The sequence below is a fragment of the Molothrus aeneus genome, chromosome 1 (genome assembly GCF_037042795.1).
Source record: "Molothrus aeneus isolate 106 chromosome 1, BPBGC_Maene_1.0, whole genome shotgun sequence".
Lineage (NCBI taxonomy): Eukaryota > Metazoa > Chordata > Aves > Passeriformes > Icteridae > Molothrus > Molothrus aeneus.
The window spans coordinates 55,519,010-55,532,040 of NC_089646.1; the positions used below are offsets into that span (position 1 = coordinate 55,519,010).

The window sequence follows — 13,031 nt, forward strand, 5'->3', positions numbered from 1 at the left end:
ATGCACTCGGAACAAATCTTCATATTTGGAGTAATGGGATAGAATTCTATTGTTACATCTTTACTGACTTAATTTACCTTACAAAAATGAATAAAAATTAGAATTTCATCTCTGTAATATGAGAAGTTTTGTGCAGTTCCATAGTGAGATTAAATAACTCTGTTCACAAATACAAGCAGTAAACACAGCCTAGAGTCTAGAAGTTCAGTTATGAATTGCTTCTTAATTCATTTATTTCCATTTATAGAATACTATATTCTCAGTTTGGAACCACCAACTTTTATGTGTAAAATCAAATATAATTAAATTGCACTGCACAAAAATATTGAAGCTCAAACTTTGTCCTACAATAGCCTGATCAGTTATTGTACACAAATAGAACTGAGCTCCAAATCTTTTCTTCACATTCTACAGGAACAGCTGAAATAATGTGTCAATTTTTTTTTTTCAAAATACTGTAACAACATGAACAAAAAAAAAATCTCACTTGAATAAATGGTACAATGCCATCTCTTGCAATGGCCTGCAATAGCCGGGGTGCACCAGTGAGACTCTGGAGACCAGCACCACATGTTGAAAAGAATGAACCAATCACAATAACCCATGGAGAAGGCCAGGCTAGTGTACCAACCACCAGATTTCCATTAACTGCTTCTCCAAACCTTAGGAAAGAAAAGGGAAACAAAAATAATTAAAACAAAACAAAAAAAGAATCAGTAAGCATTAAAATAACTTTTACTATAGCTTCAACACCCACATTTCAATCTTTCTGGACAGCAGCACTTTTTGACAATAAACACTGTGTTACAGTATGCACTATAGGATTTCCCAACCAAGCAATCTCTCTTTATTGTGCTGTTTTAAAGAAGACATTATAATCACTTCACATTAAGTGCTGCCTCTAAGCAGGTATGCAGCAATTATTGGATATCATTTCTGAATAAAACAGTGGCAGGAGTATGTACATTTGTATCTTACAGATCCTTGTAAGAGCTAGGAACTAGTTTGCTGAAATCTGTTCCACTATATATACAAGTATACCCTGGGGCATAAGCAGGAGATTCACAAAAAGTATTAGCCTTTCCTTTTAAAAGTGTGACACTGACATACAATAAGTAGAGAAATTACCAGACACAACCATTTTGAGTTTCGCACATCTTCTGGTTGTTGTGCAACCTGATGCAATTTTTAATTTACTAGAGCAAACAAGTGGGTAGAAGTCAGGAAGAGGTGCTTTCATTACAGTCCTGAGTGTCCCATCCAATACTACCTCCACTTTTTTTTTTAGATACCCAACTTTATGTTAATTTAGGCATTATTTGAATAAACTACAAAAAAATTATTCCACCTTACCCCCTCCTTTGAACTGGCAGTTTTGTTTTAAAAGCAAGTAAGGTTTTTCTTGTTCATCTTACTGTTGTTAGTAAGCAGCCAAAATTAATTTTAAGGCTATCTCTACTGTGATACCACCATTATTTTTTCCTAATGTGTTCAGTTTTTTCTTAATAAAAGGAAAAGTCTACAGAAATAAGAGAAGAGAAAAATTAGGGAAAATTAAATGGTTTTTGTCTTTTCATACCTGCTTTTAAAAATAGGCTCAAGAAACACAGCAATGAAGTGAATATAGTACGCTTGTGTTCAAATTCTTGCTTATGCCTAAGTTGGGATGCATGACTGTGTGCTATTTTCAGCAGAAGAAGAAAAAAAGGTAAATCACACTCCTCAAAATTATAGGATAAAACCCATATTGCTCTTCTATAACAAGATTTCTATAACTGTATATTATTCTTAGTTCAAATTCTAATGCCTATTTTTCAACTAAACACAGGATAGGAATAACTTCAAGAGATGCAAAAAACAGAAAAAATGTACAACCTACTTTTTCTCATTGCAGATATGACCATCATAATGAAAAAAGCCTCAGAACCCAGTCTTTAGACCAGACTGAAAATCCACACACTTTACTGTTCAGCTGAATTTCAGCCAAGTGAGAACTGTCAGCAATGTAAATGAAAGTTCATGGACTCAAGATTCTTGCTGCAATGCAACCTGCTCTAAGGATAGCTAAGAGCTTACAAAATTCCCTCACCTCCCGCTTGCCTGGTAAATTTCAAAAATATGAGTTTAGCTCTGCTTTAATTTCTTATTTCAGAATTCATTTACTATTTCCTAGGCAGTTTGATTTGGCTTTTATATTTATGATGAAGAAAAAACTAACAGATATTTTCACTGATGCAGCAATATCACTTTAAAGTAAAAGTCACAGAATCACAGAATGAGTAATATTGGAAGGAACCACAGTGGGTCATCTAATCCAACCTCCCTGCTCAAGCAGAGTACAATGCACAGGATTGTGTCCAGACGCTTCCTGAAAATCTCCAGTGGCAGAGACTCCAAAACCTCTCTGGGCAATCTGTTCCAGTGCACAATCACTTGCACAGTAAAGAAGTTCTTCCTCATATTCATGTGGAATTTCCTGTGCATAATTTCTGCCTATTGTTTCTTCCTGTTGGTTGGCAACGCTGATAAGAGCCCAGGTCCAATTGGATTGGATGCTCCAATGCCTTTATCATCTTCATAGCCCTCCACTGGACCTCCAGAGGCTCCATGTCACTCATGTACTGAGGAGTCCAGAAATGGACACAGCAGTCCAAATGCAATCTCACCAGGGCTGAGTAGAGGGGAAGAATGATCTCCCTTGACCCACTGGCAATGCTCTTCCTCCTAATGCAAACCAGGATTATGTTGCAGTAAGGTAGAAAAATCATAAAAGAAAGGCCTCATAAGATCAGGCCTGGTCTCCTGGAATCAGTGGCTGGCCTTGTCAAGTAGCACTTTACAAATTCCTGTGCGAAAGCAATTCTGGTGTGAGCAGTTTGTTAACATAACAATCTATTCCTGGGTGAAAAACAACTAGCACCTGTATAAACTGTTTTTACACCGTTAGATAGAAAAATGGAAACTATCTCTCACAAGCAACATTTCCTGCATGTACACACCGGGGGTTTCAGTGACCAATCAATACAGGATAACAACTTGTTACTAACAAATAAAGTAATTGGTAAGAAAGCTCCTTGTAGGAATCCTTAAAATCAGAGGGTTTTGGGAAAGCTGCAAAAGACCGGCCTCAGAGACAGCAGAACTGCAATTAGAGCTAAGCAGTAGCCATAAGATTTGTCAGCAGAAAAATTATATGAGAAGTAGAAAAGTAAGGACAAGTAGAACAATGGTCTGTCTATTAATGCTTGTCTAGAATAACTCCCTAAGCTGCAGAAAAGTATATCTAGCAAGATATTAGGAAGTTCTAAGCTTAGTAATGGAGCTCTGTGCATTGTGTTTTAAGGCTTTCAAGCAGATACTGTATTTGAAATAAGCAAGCATTGTTTTAACCAAGGTATGTGTGCTTATAGTGGTTGGATAGAACGACTGTCAATCTGCTTTTGCTTTGTGCGATTGGTCAAAAAACTTTTAAAGTAAGTTGTAACATTAAGTTCTTTGTCTGCTGCCTGGGATGTGAGCTGCTGGCATCTTCCCATTGTCATAACCATGTAATGAGACTGATGCTGGAAAATACAACAGCTCGAGATGCATTCCTTAGCAGTCTCATCCTGTTCATGATGTATACAGAGACCCCTGACCAGCGATAAATGATGCTCTTTTGTGAAGAGGACTGTTAGATTAGAGGAATAAAAAAGAAGACCGTGGACAGTGCTGTTGCTGGAGGCCCAGGCTGTTAATAGAAGGAATGGATCATTCCCTTTGTCATCTCTAGCTGATATCCTTGTAAGTGATGAGTAGCAACTTCAGGGGCTTCTGGGCAATGAGATGAGAAACAATCTATCTAAAACAGAATTGAGTATCTTTTACCAGCTTGAGACAATTTTACAGGATAAAGGATATTCAGACATCTTAAAACATAAACTAAAAGACTTATTAATCTGGGTAAAAGCAAGTATTTAAAATATAGACTTGAAGTCTGCATTTACCTTTGATTTCTGGGATCAGATAAACTGGAAAATTTACAATCTAGTCTATTTCAAAAAGGAAGAGACTTTGGTCAAACTAATGCCTGTCTCCAGAGTTTTAATGGAGAGCTGTAAATAGTATGATTGTAATAGAGACTTTCTCGAACACCAAAACAGAACACCTGGTTCTGAGACTAATTCCAAGTGGTGCTGGCTCTTCATTCTCCTCCATGGGGATCTCAGGTTTTGTTTGGGGTTCCTTCCCTTCTCCTGACGTGTATAGGATTTCCTCAGGCAGTGTGGACAGCAACCTGATCCCCAGGAAGGGGGAATCAAATCAGCTTCCAGCTTCAGTTGTGTCCTCTGTTTCCTCCAGGATTCCCTGCATCACTAATGCTGCGACCAGGCATCCTCTCATTCCTACGTGAAATCATCCATTCCCGGACCCCGGAATTCCTGGGAAAGCGTTTGGGATTTTTGTTGTGTTCCAAGAATTTGGGGGGTTGGCAGTCATGTTCTGGGGAGGTTGGGAGTCGAACAGGTCCAGGAGTTTGGGGAAGCTTTGCAAAACAGGGGCTGCTGTTTCTGTGCCCTGCTCCTCTTCTGAACAAGTTGTGGATGGATCTTGTTCTGAAGTTGTGCAGGCAGGCACTGCCAAGGGGAGCTCTGGATCCACTCTGCCTGGCTGAGGGGCTGTGGGGGACACCCCTGCCACAGTTTCCCCTTCCCAGGAAGTCACTCCCTCAGATTGGGCTCAGGCGGGAAGATTGCTTTGCAGTTCCAAGAACTCTTTTCATACTAATTCCTCCCCCAAGCCTCTTCCAGTGTTTTCAGTGCTTTTAGCACCCCAGCCTCTGGTTATAGCTGGTGGATTTGGCTCTGCCTGCAGAGGAGTGGGCAGGGGGCAGGACAGAGGTGGCAGGCAGCAGTCAGGGGTTGAGCAGGGCTGGGATGGCTCTGGCCAGAAAGATGAATGGGGTGGAGGCAGGAGAGCTCAGGAAAATTTCTGTGGAGACACAGATCATTTAGAAGCCTTGAAGCCCGTCTCAGTTGTGCTGCGGGGGGGGTGGGGGGGGGTGGTGGTGTGGTGGTGAAAGCATGCTGAGATTGCAGCTGTGAGTGGACAGTTTTCCAGCTGCATCCCCGTTGTCAGGGGCATGGTGTGGAACCTGTAACAGTTCATTGGAAAGTGTCACAAATACAAATTTGGGATCTGCAGCTCGAGAGCAGCCGGATTTGTGTGGATCTAAAAAGACCCAATTTAGTTAATTGAGACGTGATTTAGTAGGCTCTGGCTTTCTTCCTGTAACCAATACAACACATTCCTCAGCTGCTACCTCCAGCATGGGGGCCATTGTTGGGAATGTGGACCTCTTGTCCTCCACTCTTCCTGGCAGGGCTCCCGGGAAAGCTTGTTGCTGTGCCAACACTACTGCCAAGAGCTTGGAGCTTCTTGGCAGGGTTCCTGGGACAGCTGATTGCTGTGACAACACTACCTGTTCTTCTGTATCAGACACAGGAGTGATGAGAGGGAAAAACAAAATACAGTCTAAATCAGAGGTAAACCTTACATTTCAACTACCTAATTGGTATAATATTAATCAAAACTTAGAAAAATATTTGGATTCAAATAAACAACTCCTTGCCTTACCTGTAAGATGTGGTCATAATGATGTAAATCCACAATATTAAACTCTCACCATGATATAAAAGAACTCCATCAAGCTTTGAAAGAAAGTGGGTTTTCTTCTCTTTATTTTAATAATGTGTTGAAAAGCATATTTAATTCTTATGACTTAGTCCCTGCTAATTGTTGAAATGTGGTTTCCCTGATCTTAACCAATTCACAGTATCTTTTATGGGAATTACAATGGAAAAAACTTTTAATAAATTGATTGAAAAATATGAAAATTCACCTTATGAGAATATAGATATTACCCAAATGGCAGGTGATCCACCTTTCCATAGACCAGAAAATCAGGCAGTGGAATTTCCTCAGCCTGTACTCACAGATATTAAAGATGCTGCTAGAAAAGCTTTGTTTTCAGTTAAGCCAGCTGGTACCTATGTAAATGCTTAAACTACTATCAGATAAGGTGAATTAGAATCCTTTGGTTCTTTCCTAGATAGATTAACCCAAGCTGTCGAAAAACAATGTCCAGATGAAAAAGCTCATTCCTGTATTATTGAAAACCTTGCTTTTGTCAATGCTCATGAAGAATGTAGAAAAATTATTTTAACTTTACCTGATCAGCCTCCAGCTGTAACACAGATGCTAACAGCTTGCAGTAAGCTCACCTCTCCACAGCATCTTACTAATTTGCAAGTTAATGATTTTGGAAAGCAGATTGCAGAAGCTCAAGAAAAGTTAGGAAAAACATTGGGAGATAGTTTGGCAAAATCTTGGGGAGAAAATTTGGGACAACAAATGGAAAAGTTTGAAAAGGCCTTAGAAGCAGAAACAAAAATTTTTTAAAAATCTGTTGGTACTGTACAGTTGGACTCTGATAAAAAGGCTTGTTGCTTTGCTTGTGGTAAACTAGGACATGTGAAAAAGGAGTGTCCTACAAAAACAATCCTACAAAAAAATCCTACAAAAACAAAAAGGATTGTCCTAAAAAACAATCCAAACAACTTTCTATTTACCCTCAATGTCAGAAAGGGAAGCATCTTGCTAAGTACTGTCACTCTCAATTTGACATTGGTGGCAAACCTTTGTCGTTAAACTCAAGAAGAGTGCAGATTACCACCGCGTCTCGACACAAGTAGTGGTTCCTCCTTACAGTCAATTACCCTGTCAAATGGTATTGGTACCTCAATAATTTGTCCCTCAGTCAACCATTCCTCAAATGGTCCCAGCCCAATACCCTCAGGTACAAGTTTCGAATTGGCCTCCTGAAAATTGATACATCTTTTAAATAATTTTTGTTACGAAAGCATTTCTACTGGAATTAACAGGTTTTTTTCAACAAAGACAAGTTTTTTGATTCTAGGCAAAGCCAGCAACAAAATTTTTGGACTTTCAGTCCTTCCAGCTGTTATGTCAGTAAATTGCAATGAAGAGCTAGTAATTTTAGCTCTTGCATGCAATGCTCCTTTGGTAATTCCTCCAAAAACACCTATAGTTATTACATTTCTTTTACCCATGAATACACCCAAGCAGAACAACTTTCCAAAGAATTCAATTATGTCTGTGCCATTTGATATCTCAGGTCCTGAGGTCTTTTGGGTGCAATGTTTAGACCGTAACCAACCAAAATTAACTTGCAGCCTGACTCACCATGGCAAAACAATTTACATTACAGGCATGCCGGATACTGGTGCAGATGCCACTGTAATTTCTCACATGTTTTGGCCCAGTGATTGGGATTTGGTAGCTCCTGCAGGTTCCCTCACAGGGACTGGAGGTGCTACTGTGTGTTTGCAAAGTGCACCCATGATTAACATTACAGGTTCTGAAGGAATGACAGTGACAGTATGTCCTTTTGTTGTTCAGAAGCCTCTCACTGTCTGGAGGATAGATGTCCTGTCCCAATGGGAACAAAACTGGAAGTGGGCCTGTGATGGAAATCTTGTCGAAACCTCCCACTTTAAAGCTGAACTGGAAAACTGATCATCCTACATGGATTGATCAATGGCCTTTAACAGAGAAAAAAAAATATTCTTAAAAGATTGGTAAAGGAACAATTACAGCAAGGTCACATCACACACACGACCAGTCCCTGGAATTGACCAGTATTCATCATCCACAAGAAGACATTGGACTCCTGGAGGTTGCTTCATGACCTGAAGATCAATGAAGTGACTGAAAACATGAGACCTCTTCAACCTAGAGTTCCTTCTCTATCAATGATCCAAAATCAGTGGCCTCTCACTGTCATTGATTTAAAGGACTTTTTTTTCACATCTCACTTCATCCTGATGATGTTCCAAGACTGCTTTTTCAGTTCCAGTCATCAACTGAAGAGAACCCAGGCAGAGATTCCACTGGAAATCATTGCCAATATTTTGTTGCATAAGCTTTGTTTCCAGTTCAACAGAAGCATCCAAGATCCATGATTCTACACTACATGGATGATTTGCTCATTGCAGCTCCAACACAGATGGAGATGGAGCAAATACATGCTAGTGTTGTTCCTGAAGTCCAAAATGCTGGACTTGAAATTCCTATAACCAAAATCCAAGAAGTTCCACCCTGGAAGTATCTGGGATGGAAGATGACTGAAAAAACAATTACACCACAGAAGATACAGCTCTGGTGTCAACAACCTACAAGATTTACAACAGCTTGGAGGACAAATCAATTGGGTCAGGCCTGTTTTGGGAATTACCAATGATGAACTGGGTCCAACTTTTAATTTATTGAGAGGAAGCTGCGACATCAACTCTGCTAGATCTCTAACACCTGAAGCTCGTGCAGCCCTTGACAAGGTCATGGAAGCTCTCCAAAGACAACAAGCTCATCGCTGTATTCCACAAAAGCCTTTCTTTTTTTCAATTTGAAGAGAAAAAAATGCAACTTTTTGGTCTCATTTTTCAATGGGACCCTTCACAGAGAGATTCTTTGTTGATAATAGAATGGGTTTTTCTTCCCTATAGGTTTCCAGAGACTATTTTTACAGTTTTAGAGATGACAGCAAAAATTGTAATTAAGGCCAGAACAAGATTGTTAAGTCTAGCAGGTCAAGAATTTGCAGTTATCTGTTTACCACTGAAAAAAGATTATATTGATTGGGCAATGCAAAATTCTGATGATTTGCAGTATGTATTGTTAAACTTCCCAGGTATTTGTTCTATTCATTACCTGGCTCACAAATTATTTCAGGCAAAATTGAGTTCTAAAGAGAAACATATGTTAAGTGAAGAACTTTAAATGCAATAATCTTTCTTCACTGATGGATCTGGCAAAAGTCACAAATCAGTTGTAACTTGGTTGAACCAGACAAATAAAACTTGGGAATCAGATATTCAAACAGTAGAAGTGTGGGAACTCAGCACATCACTCCGGAAGTCCAGAGCTACCGAGAGAACCCTTGGGGGGCTCGGAAATCCTGGAATGTTGCCAGGAGCGTCTGGTGGCTTGACTTTGATCCCTCTAGGGATGTACCACATGTTTGAGGACATGAGAGTCACTTGGGAATGAATGGTGCAGGAATGATGTATTTACAGGTTGAAATATAGATTTTAGGGTTTTGGTACAGGGGGGTTATGGAGACAGGATGGAGGGATCAGGGCGTGTCTTGTCCTTCTTTCTTCTTCTTGTCATCCATTTTCTGTGGTGATGTTGGCACTTGGGGATTGGTCCATGGTGAAGGTGCACTTGCTAATATGGGTGAAAGGTATTGGGAAATAAAGGTAAATATGATGTACGTAGTTTTCAGTCTAAAAAGACACGACCGCCCCGTGGGTGGTCAGAGTGCCCTTGGCTGCCTTGCAGGTCAGACCTCTGCTGGGCAGAAAGAAAATTCTGTAGATAAGAAATAATAAACAATCTGAAGACTGAAAAACTGAAGAGTCCAGACTCGTCCTTTGAAGCATGGGCTGCCCCAGAACCATCCTACACGTGTCTGGGCAGAGACAGACAGCTGACTGGACATAGAAGGATCTCCTCAGATTGTTGAACTTGTCACTGTGGTTAGGGCTTTTCAGCTATTTCCACAACCTTTTAATTGAATCATAGATTCTGCTTATGTTGCTAATATGGTTAAAAGAATAGAAGGATCAGTTTTAAAGGATGTTAGTTATGACACTTTATATCTTTGGCTTTCATGTCTTTATACAACTTTGCAATATAGAACTAATCCATATTTTGTTTCTCACATCAGGGTTCATTCTTCGCTTCCTGATTTTTAGTGGAAGGAAATGCGAGAGCAGACAAACTGACAGTGGTTATTACAAACATTTTGCCAAACATTTTTGAACAAGCAAAACTCAGTCATGCCTTTCTTCACCAAAATGCACATGCTCTTGTGGAATGTTTCAAATTTCCAAAAGTCAAGCTAAAGCTATTATCAGTACTTGCCCTGACTGTCAGTTTGTGCAGCCTTCTGTTTCTACAGGAGCAGTCAACCCGCAAAGTTTGCAAAGCCTGCAGTTATGGCAAATGGATATCACTAAATACTCTTCCTTTGGTAAATTTAAAAATATTGTTTCAGTGGACACATTCTCTGGTGCAGTTTTTGCTTCTCTTCACAGAGGTGAAACAGGTAATGCCTGTCACCATTTTTTGCAAGCTTTTGCTTCATTGGGTGCACCCAAGAAGTAAAAACTGACAATAGTACTGCATAAATATCTCAAAAATTTGCCATGTTTTTAAAGGATTGGGGAGTTTGTCAAATCTTTGGTATTCCTCATTCTCCCACAAGTCAAGCAATTATTGAGAGGGCACATCAGACATTAAAACGCATTCTTGATCAAGAGAAGGGGGGAGTAGAGGTTACACCACAGATGAGGTTGGACAAACTTTATATGTTTTAAATTTTTTAAACAGCTATGTTCCAGAACCCAATCCACCAATTTTTAGGCATTTTTCAAATAACACACAGGTGAAACTGAAAGAAAATCCCCCCGTTTTAATTAGAACAAATTGAAGGTCCTTTCCAATTAATCACTTGGGGCAAATCACTTGGGGAAGGTCCTTTCCAATTAATCACTTGGGGCAAATCACTTGGGGAAGGTCCTTTCCAATTAATCACTTGGGGTATGCTTCTCTCTCTATAGGTGCAGGAATTAAGTGGGTCCCAGTGCAAAACGTCAAGCTGTACCGCACCCCAGAACATGTTGACGAGCTCAAGACCGTAGAAGCAAGTACGCAGACGTGAGCCAAACAGAGAGATCCTGGGTCATGTCTGATGTTCCTTGAACATTGGTGCATCAGTGGAACCTGCAAACTCTGATTTTATGCTATTTATAAATGTATCAATTGTTGGTTTCATAGACCTAATTTTTAGCAAAAGCGTGGGTTTTGTTTTGTTATGTTTTAGATTCCCTCTTTTGGCTTTTCAAATTTTATTTCAAGGTCAAAAGCAAAGTTTTTAAATTGATATATATGGAAGGATTTTTTGTCAAAAATTAGTTCACGGAAAGGATGGAGTGAAATCAAGTGATATGCTGGTGTTGGTTGGTTTTAATTGTTTCTTGTAGTGCAGATCTACCTGTGGAACAACCACAAACAAATGTTTGGGTGACCTTAGCCAAGGCAGCAGGCTCAGATACCATATGTTTGCCTAACTCAGAACCAGAAAAGCCTTTCTCAACCTGTCTGGTCGGTGTGCCAGTAAAGGATTTGCCCTTGATCAAAAAGCAATTCAATAGTCAGCCTGGCAAAACTGACAATGGGAGCAATCCTGTATTGAATTGGAACATTTGGACCAAAGAACTTCCCAAAGCAGTATCTGAACCCCAAGAATTAGAAATCCTTGGTTCTTTAACAATGGATTTCTGCCTTACATTTACAGCTAACGATTAGCGAGAAGGTGATCCTCCAAAGTACAATGTCACTCCCCATTATTTTGCATAGAGAAATTCAAGTTTTTGGTGTAATTATTCAAACAGTTGGGATGTGCTTTCCAAGGCTGACCAATATCCATGACAATTACCAAAAAGATATTGGTTCATTTGTGGAGATAGGGCTTGGCAGAGCATTCCATCACACCTTGAAGGTGGCCCATGTAGCATTGGTATGCTCACTGTGATTGCACCTACTGCTAAAGCAGTCATTAAGAAGAAACATAGGGGAACAAGATCTACTCATCACTATGATGAGAATTGTAAGAGTGATTTCATGCCTTGGAATGCTGCGAAAAGTGTTTCAGCAGGTTTGTTTTTACCCCAACTGGCTTCAGCAATGGTATTGAAACAAATAAATTGGGTTGGATGTTGGCTGAGTAAACAAATTAATGCCACATCCACTGCAATCAGTGGTATGCTGACAGATGTTAACAGTGTTAGGCATGCTACCCTTCAAAATGGAGCAGCAATTGATTTTCTTTTACTGGTACATGGACATGGTTGGAGGAATTTGAAGGATTGTGTTGTATGAACCTGTCTGATCATTCTGAATCCACCCACAAAAGCATAAAAAAGCTGATAGATTTAACAGCTCAAATTAAAGAAGATGGTGGGTCATGGTTAGATGATTTGTTCAAAGCATGGAGCTTTGCACCTTGGCTAAGGGAACTTTGTAAAATAGGTCTATATGTGTTGGGTGTTTTAGTGGTGATACTAGTAGTGATACCTTGCATACTTTGGTGTGTGTGACAAATGATGGACAAAACTATCAAAGAAGTTTTTAAAATACAAGAGAAAGAGGTAGGAAATGGATTTGCAGAGAGTTCTCAAAATCTTACAGAGATAGTGAATGAAGGTATAGGCATAGAGGAAGTTTTTGAATTAAGACCTTGGAACCGGCGAGACTTTTAAAAACAATGACTTGTTGTTATCAGACATGACTTATGCCCTTTGAACTGACTAGACTTTCACAGCATTAAAATTGCTGTGTTGCAATATAGCAATGCTTGATGTGAGCAAAAAAAATGCTTTAAGTAAGTAATAAGCAGATATATTATGGTAAAGATACGAAACACAAGATAGTTAATAAACAACACAGTTATGAAGGTTTCTTTTTAGTTGAACCGAGAGGAGGAATTGTGGGAATCCTCAGAATCAGAGGGTTTTGGGAAAGCTGCAAAAGACAGGCCTCAGAGACAGCAGAACTGCAATTAGAGCTAAGCAGTAGCCATAAGATTTGTCAGCAGAAAAACATATGGGAAGTAGAAACGTTAAGGACAAATAGAACAATGGTCTGTCTATTAATGCTTGTCTAGAATAACTCCCTAAGCTGCAGAAAAGTATATCTAGCAAGATATTAGGAAGTTCTAAGCTTAGTAATGGAGCTCTGTGCATTGTGTTTTAAGGCTTTCAAGCAGATACTGTATTTGAAATAAGCAAGCATTGTTTTAACCAAGGTATGTGTGCTTATAGTGGTTGGATAGAAACGACTGTCAATATGCTTTTGCTTTGTGCGATTGGTCAAAAAACTTTTAAAGTAAGTTGTAACATTAAGTT

The 13,031-nt window shown here is 39.5% G+C and overlaps 1 protein-coding gene across 3 annotated transcripts in view; it reads right to left on the reverse strand.

Annotated features, from left to right (window-relative positions):
• The window catches only part of SLC12A7 (solute carrier family 12 member 7), a 79,593-nt gene that overhangs the window by 31,873 nt on the left and 34,689 nt on the right, over positions 1–13,031 (reverse strand). For all 3 annotated transcript variants that reach the window (XM_066557472.1, XM_066557481.1, XM_066557491.1), the window contains exon 12: positions 488–662. In XM_066557472.1, the coding sequence (XP_066413569.1) occupies positions 488–662 (175 nt within the window). The remainder of the gene's footprint in view (positions 1–487; positions 663–13,031) is intronic.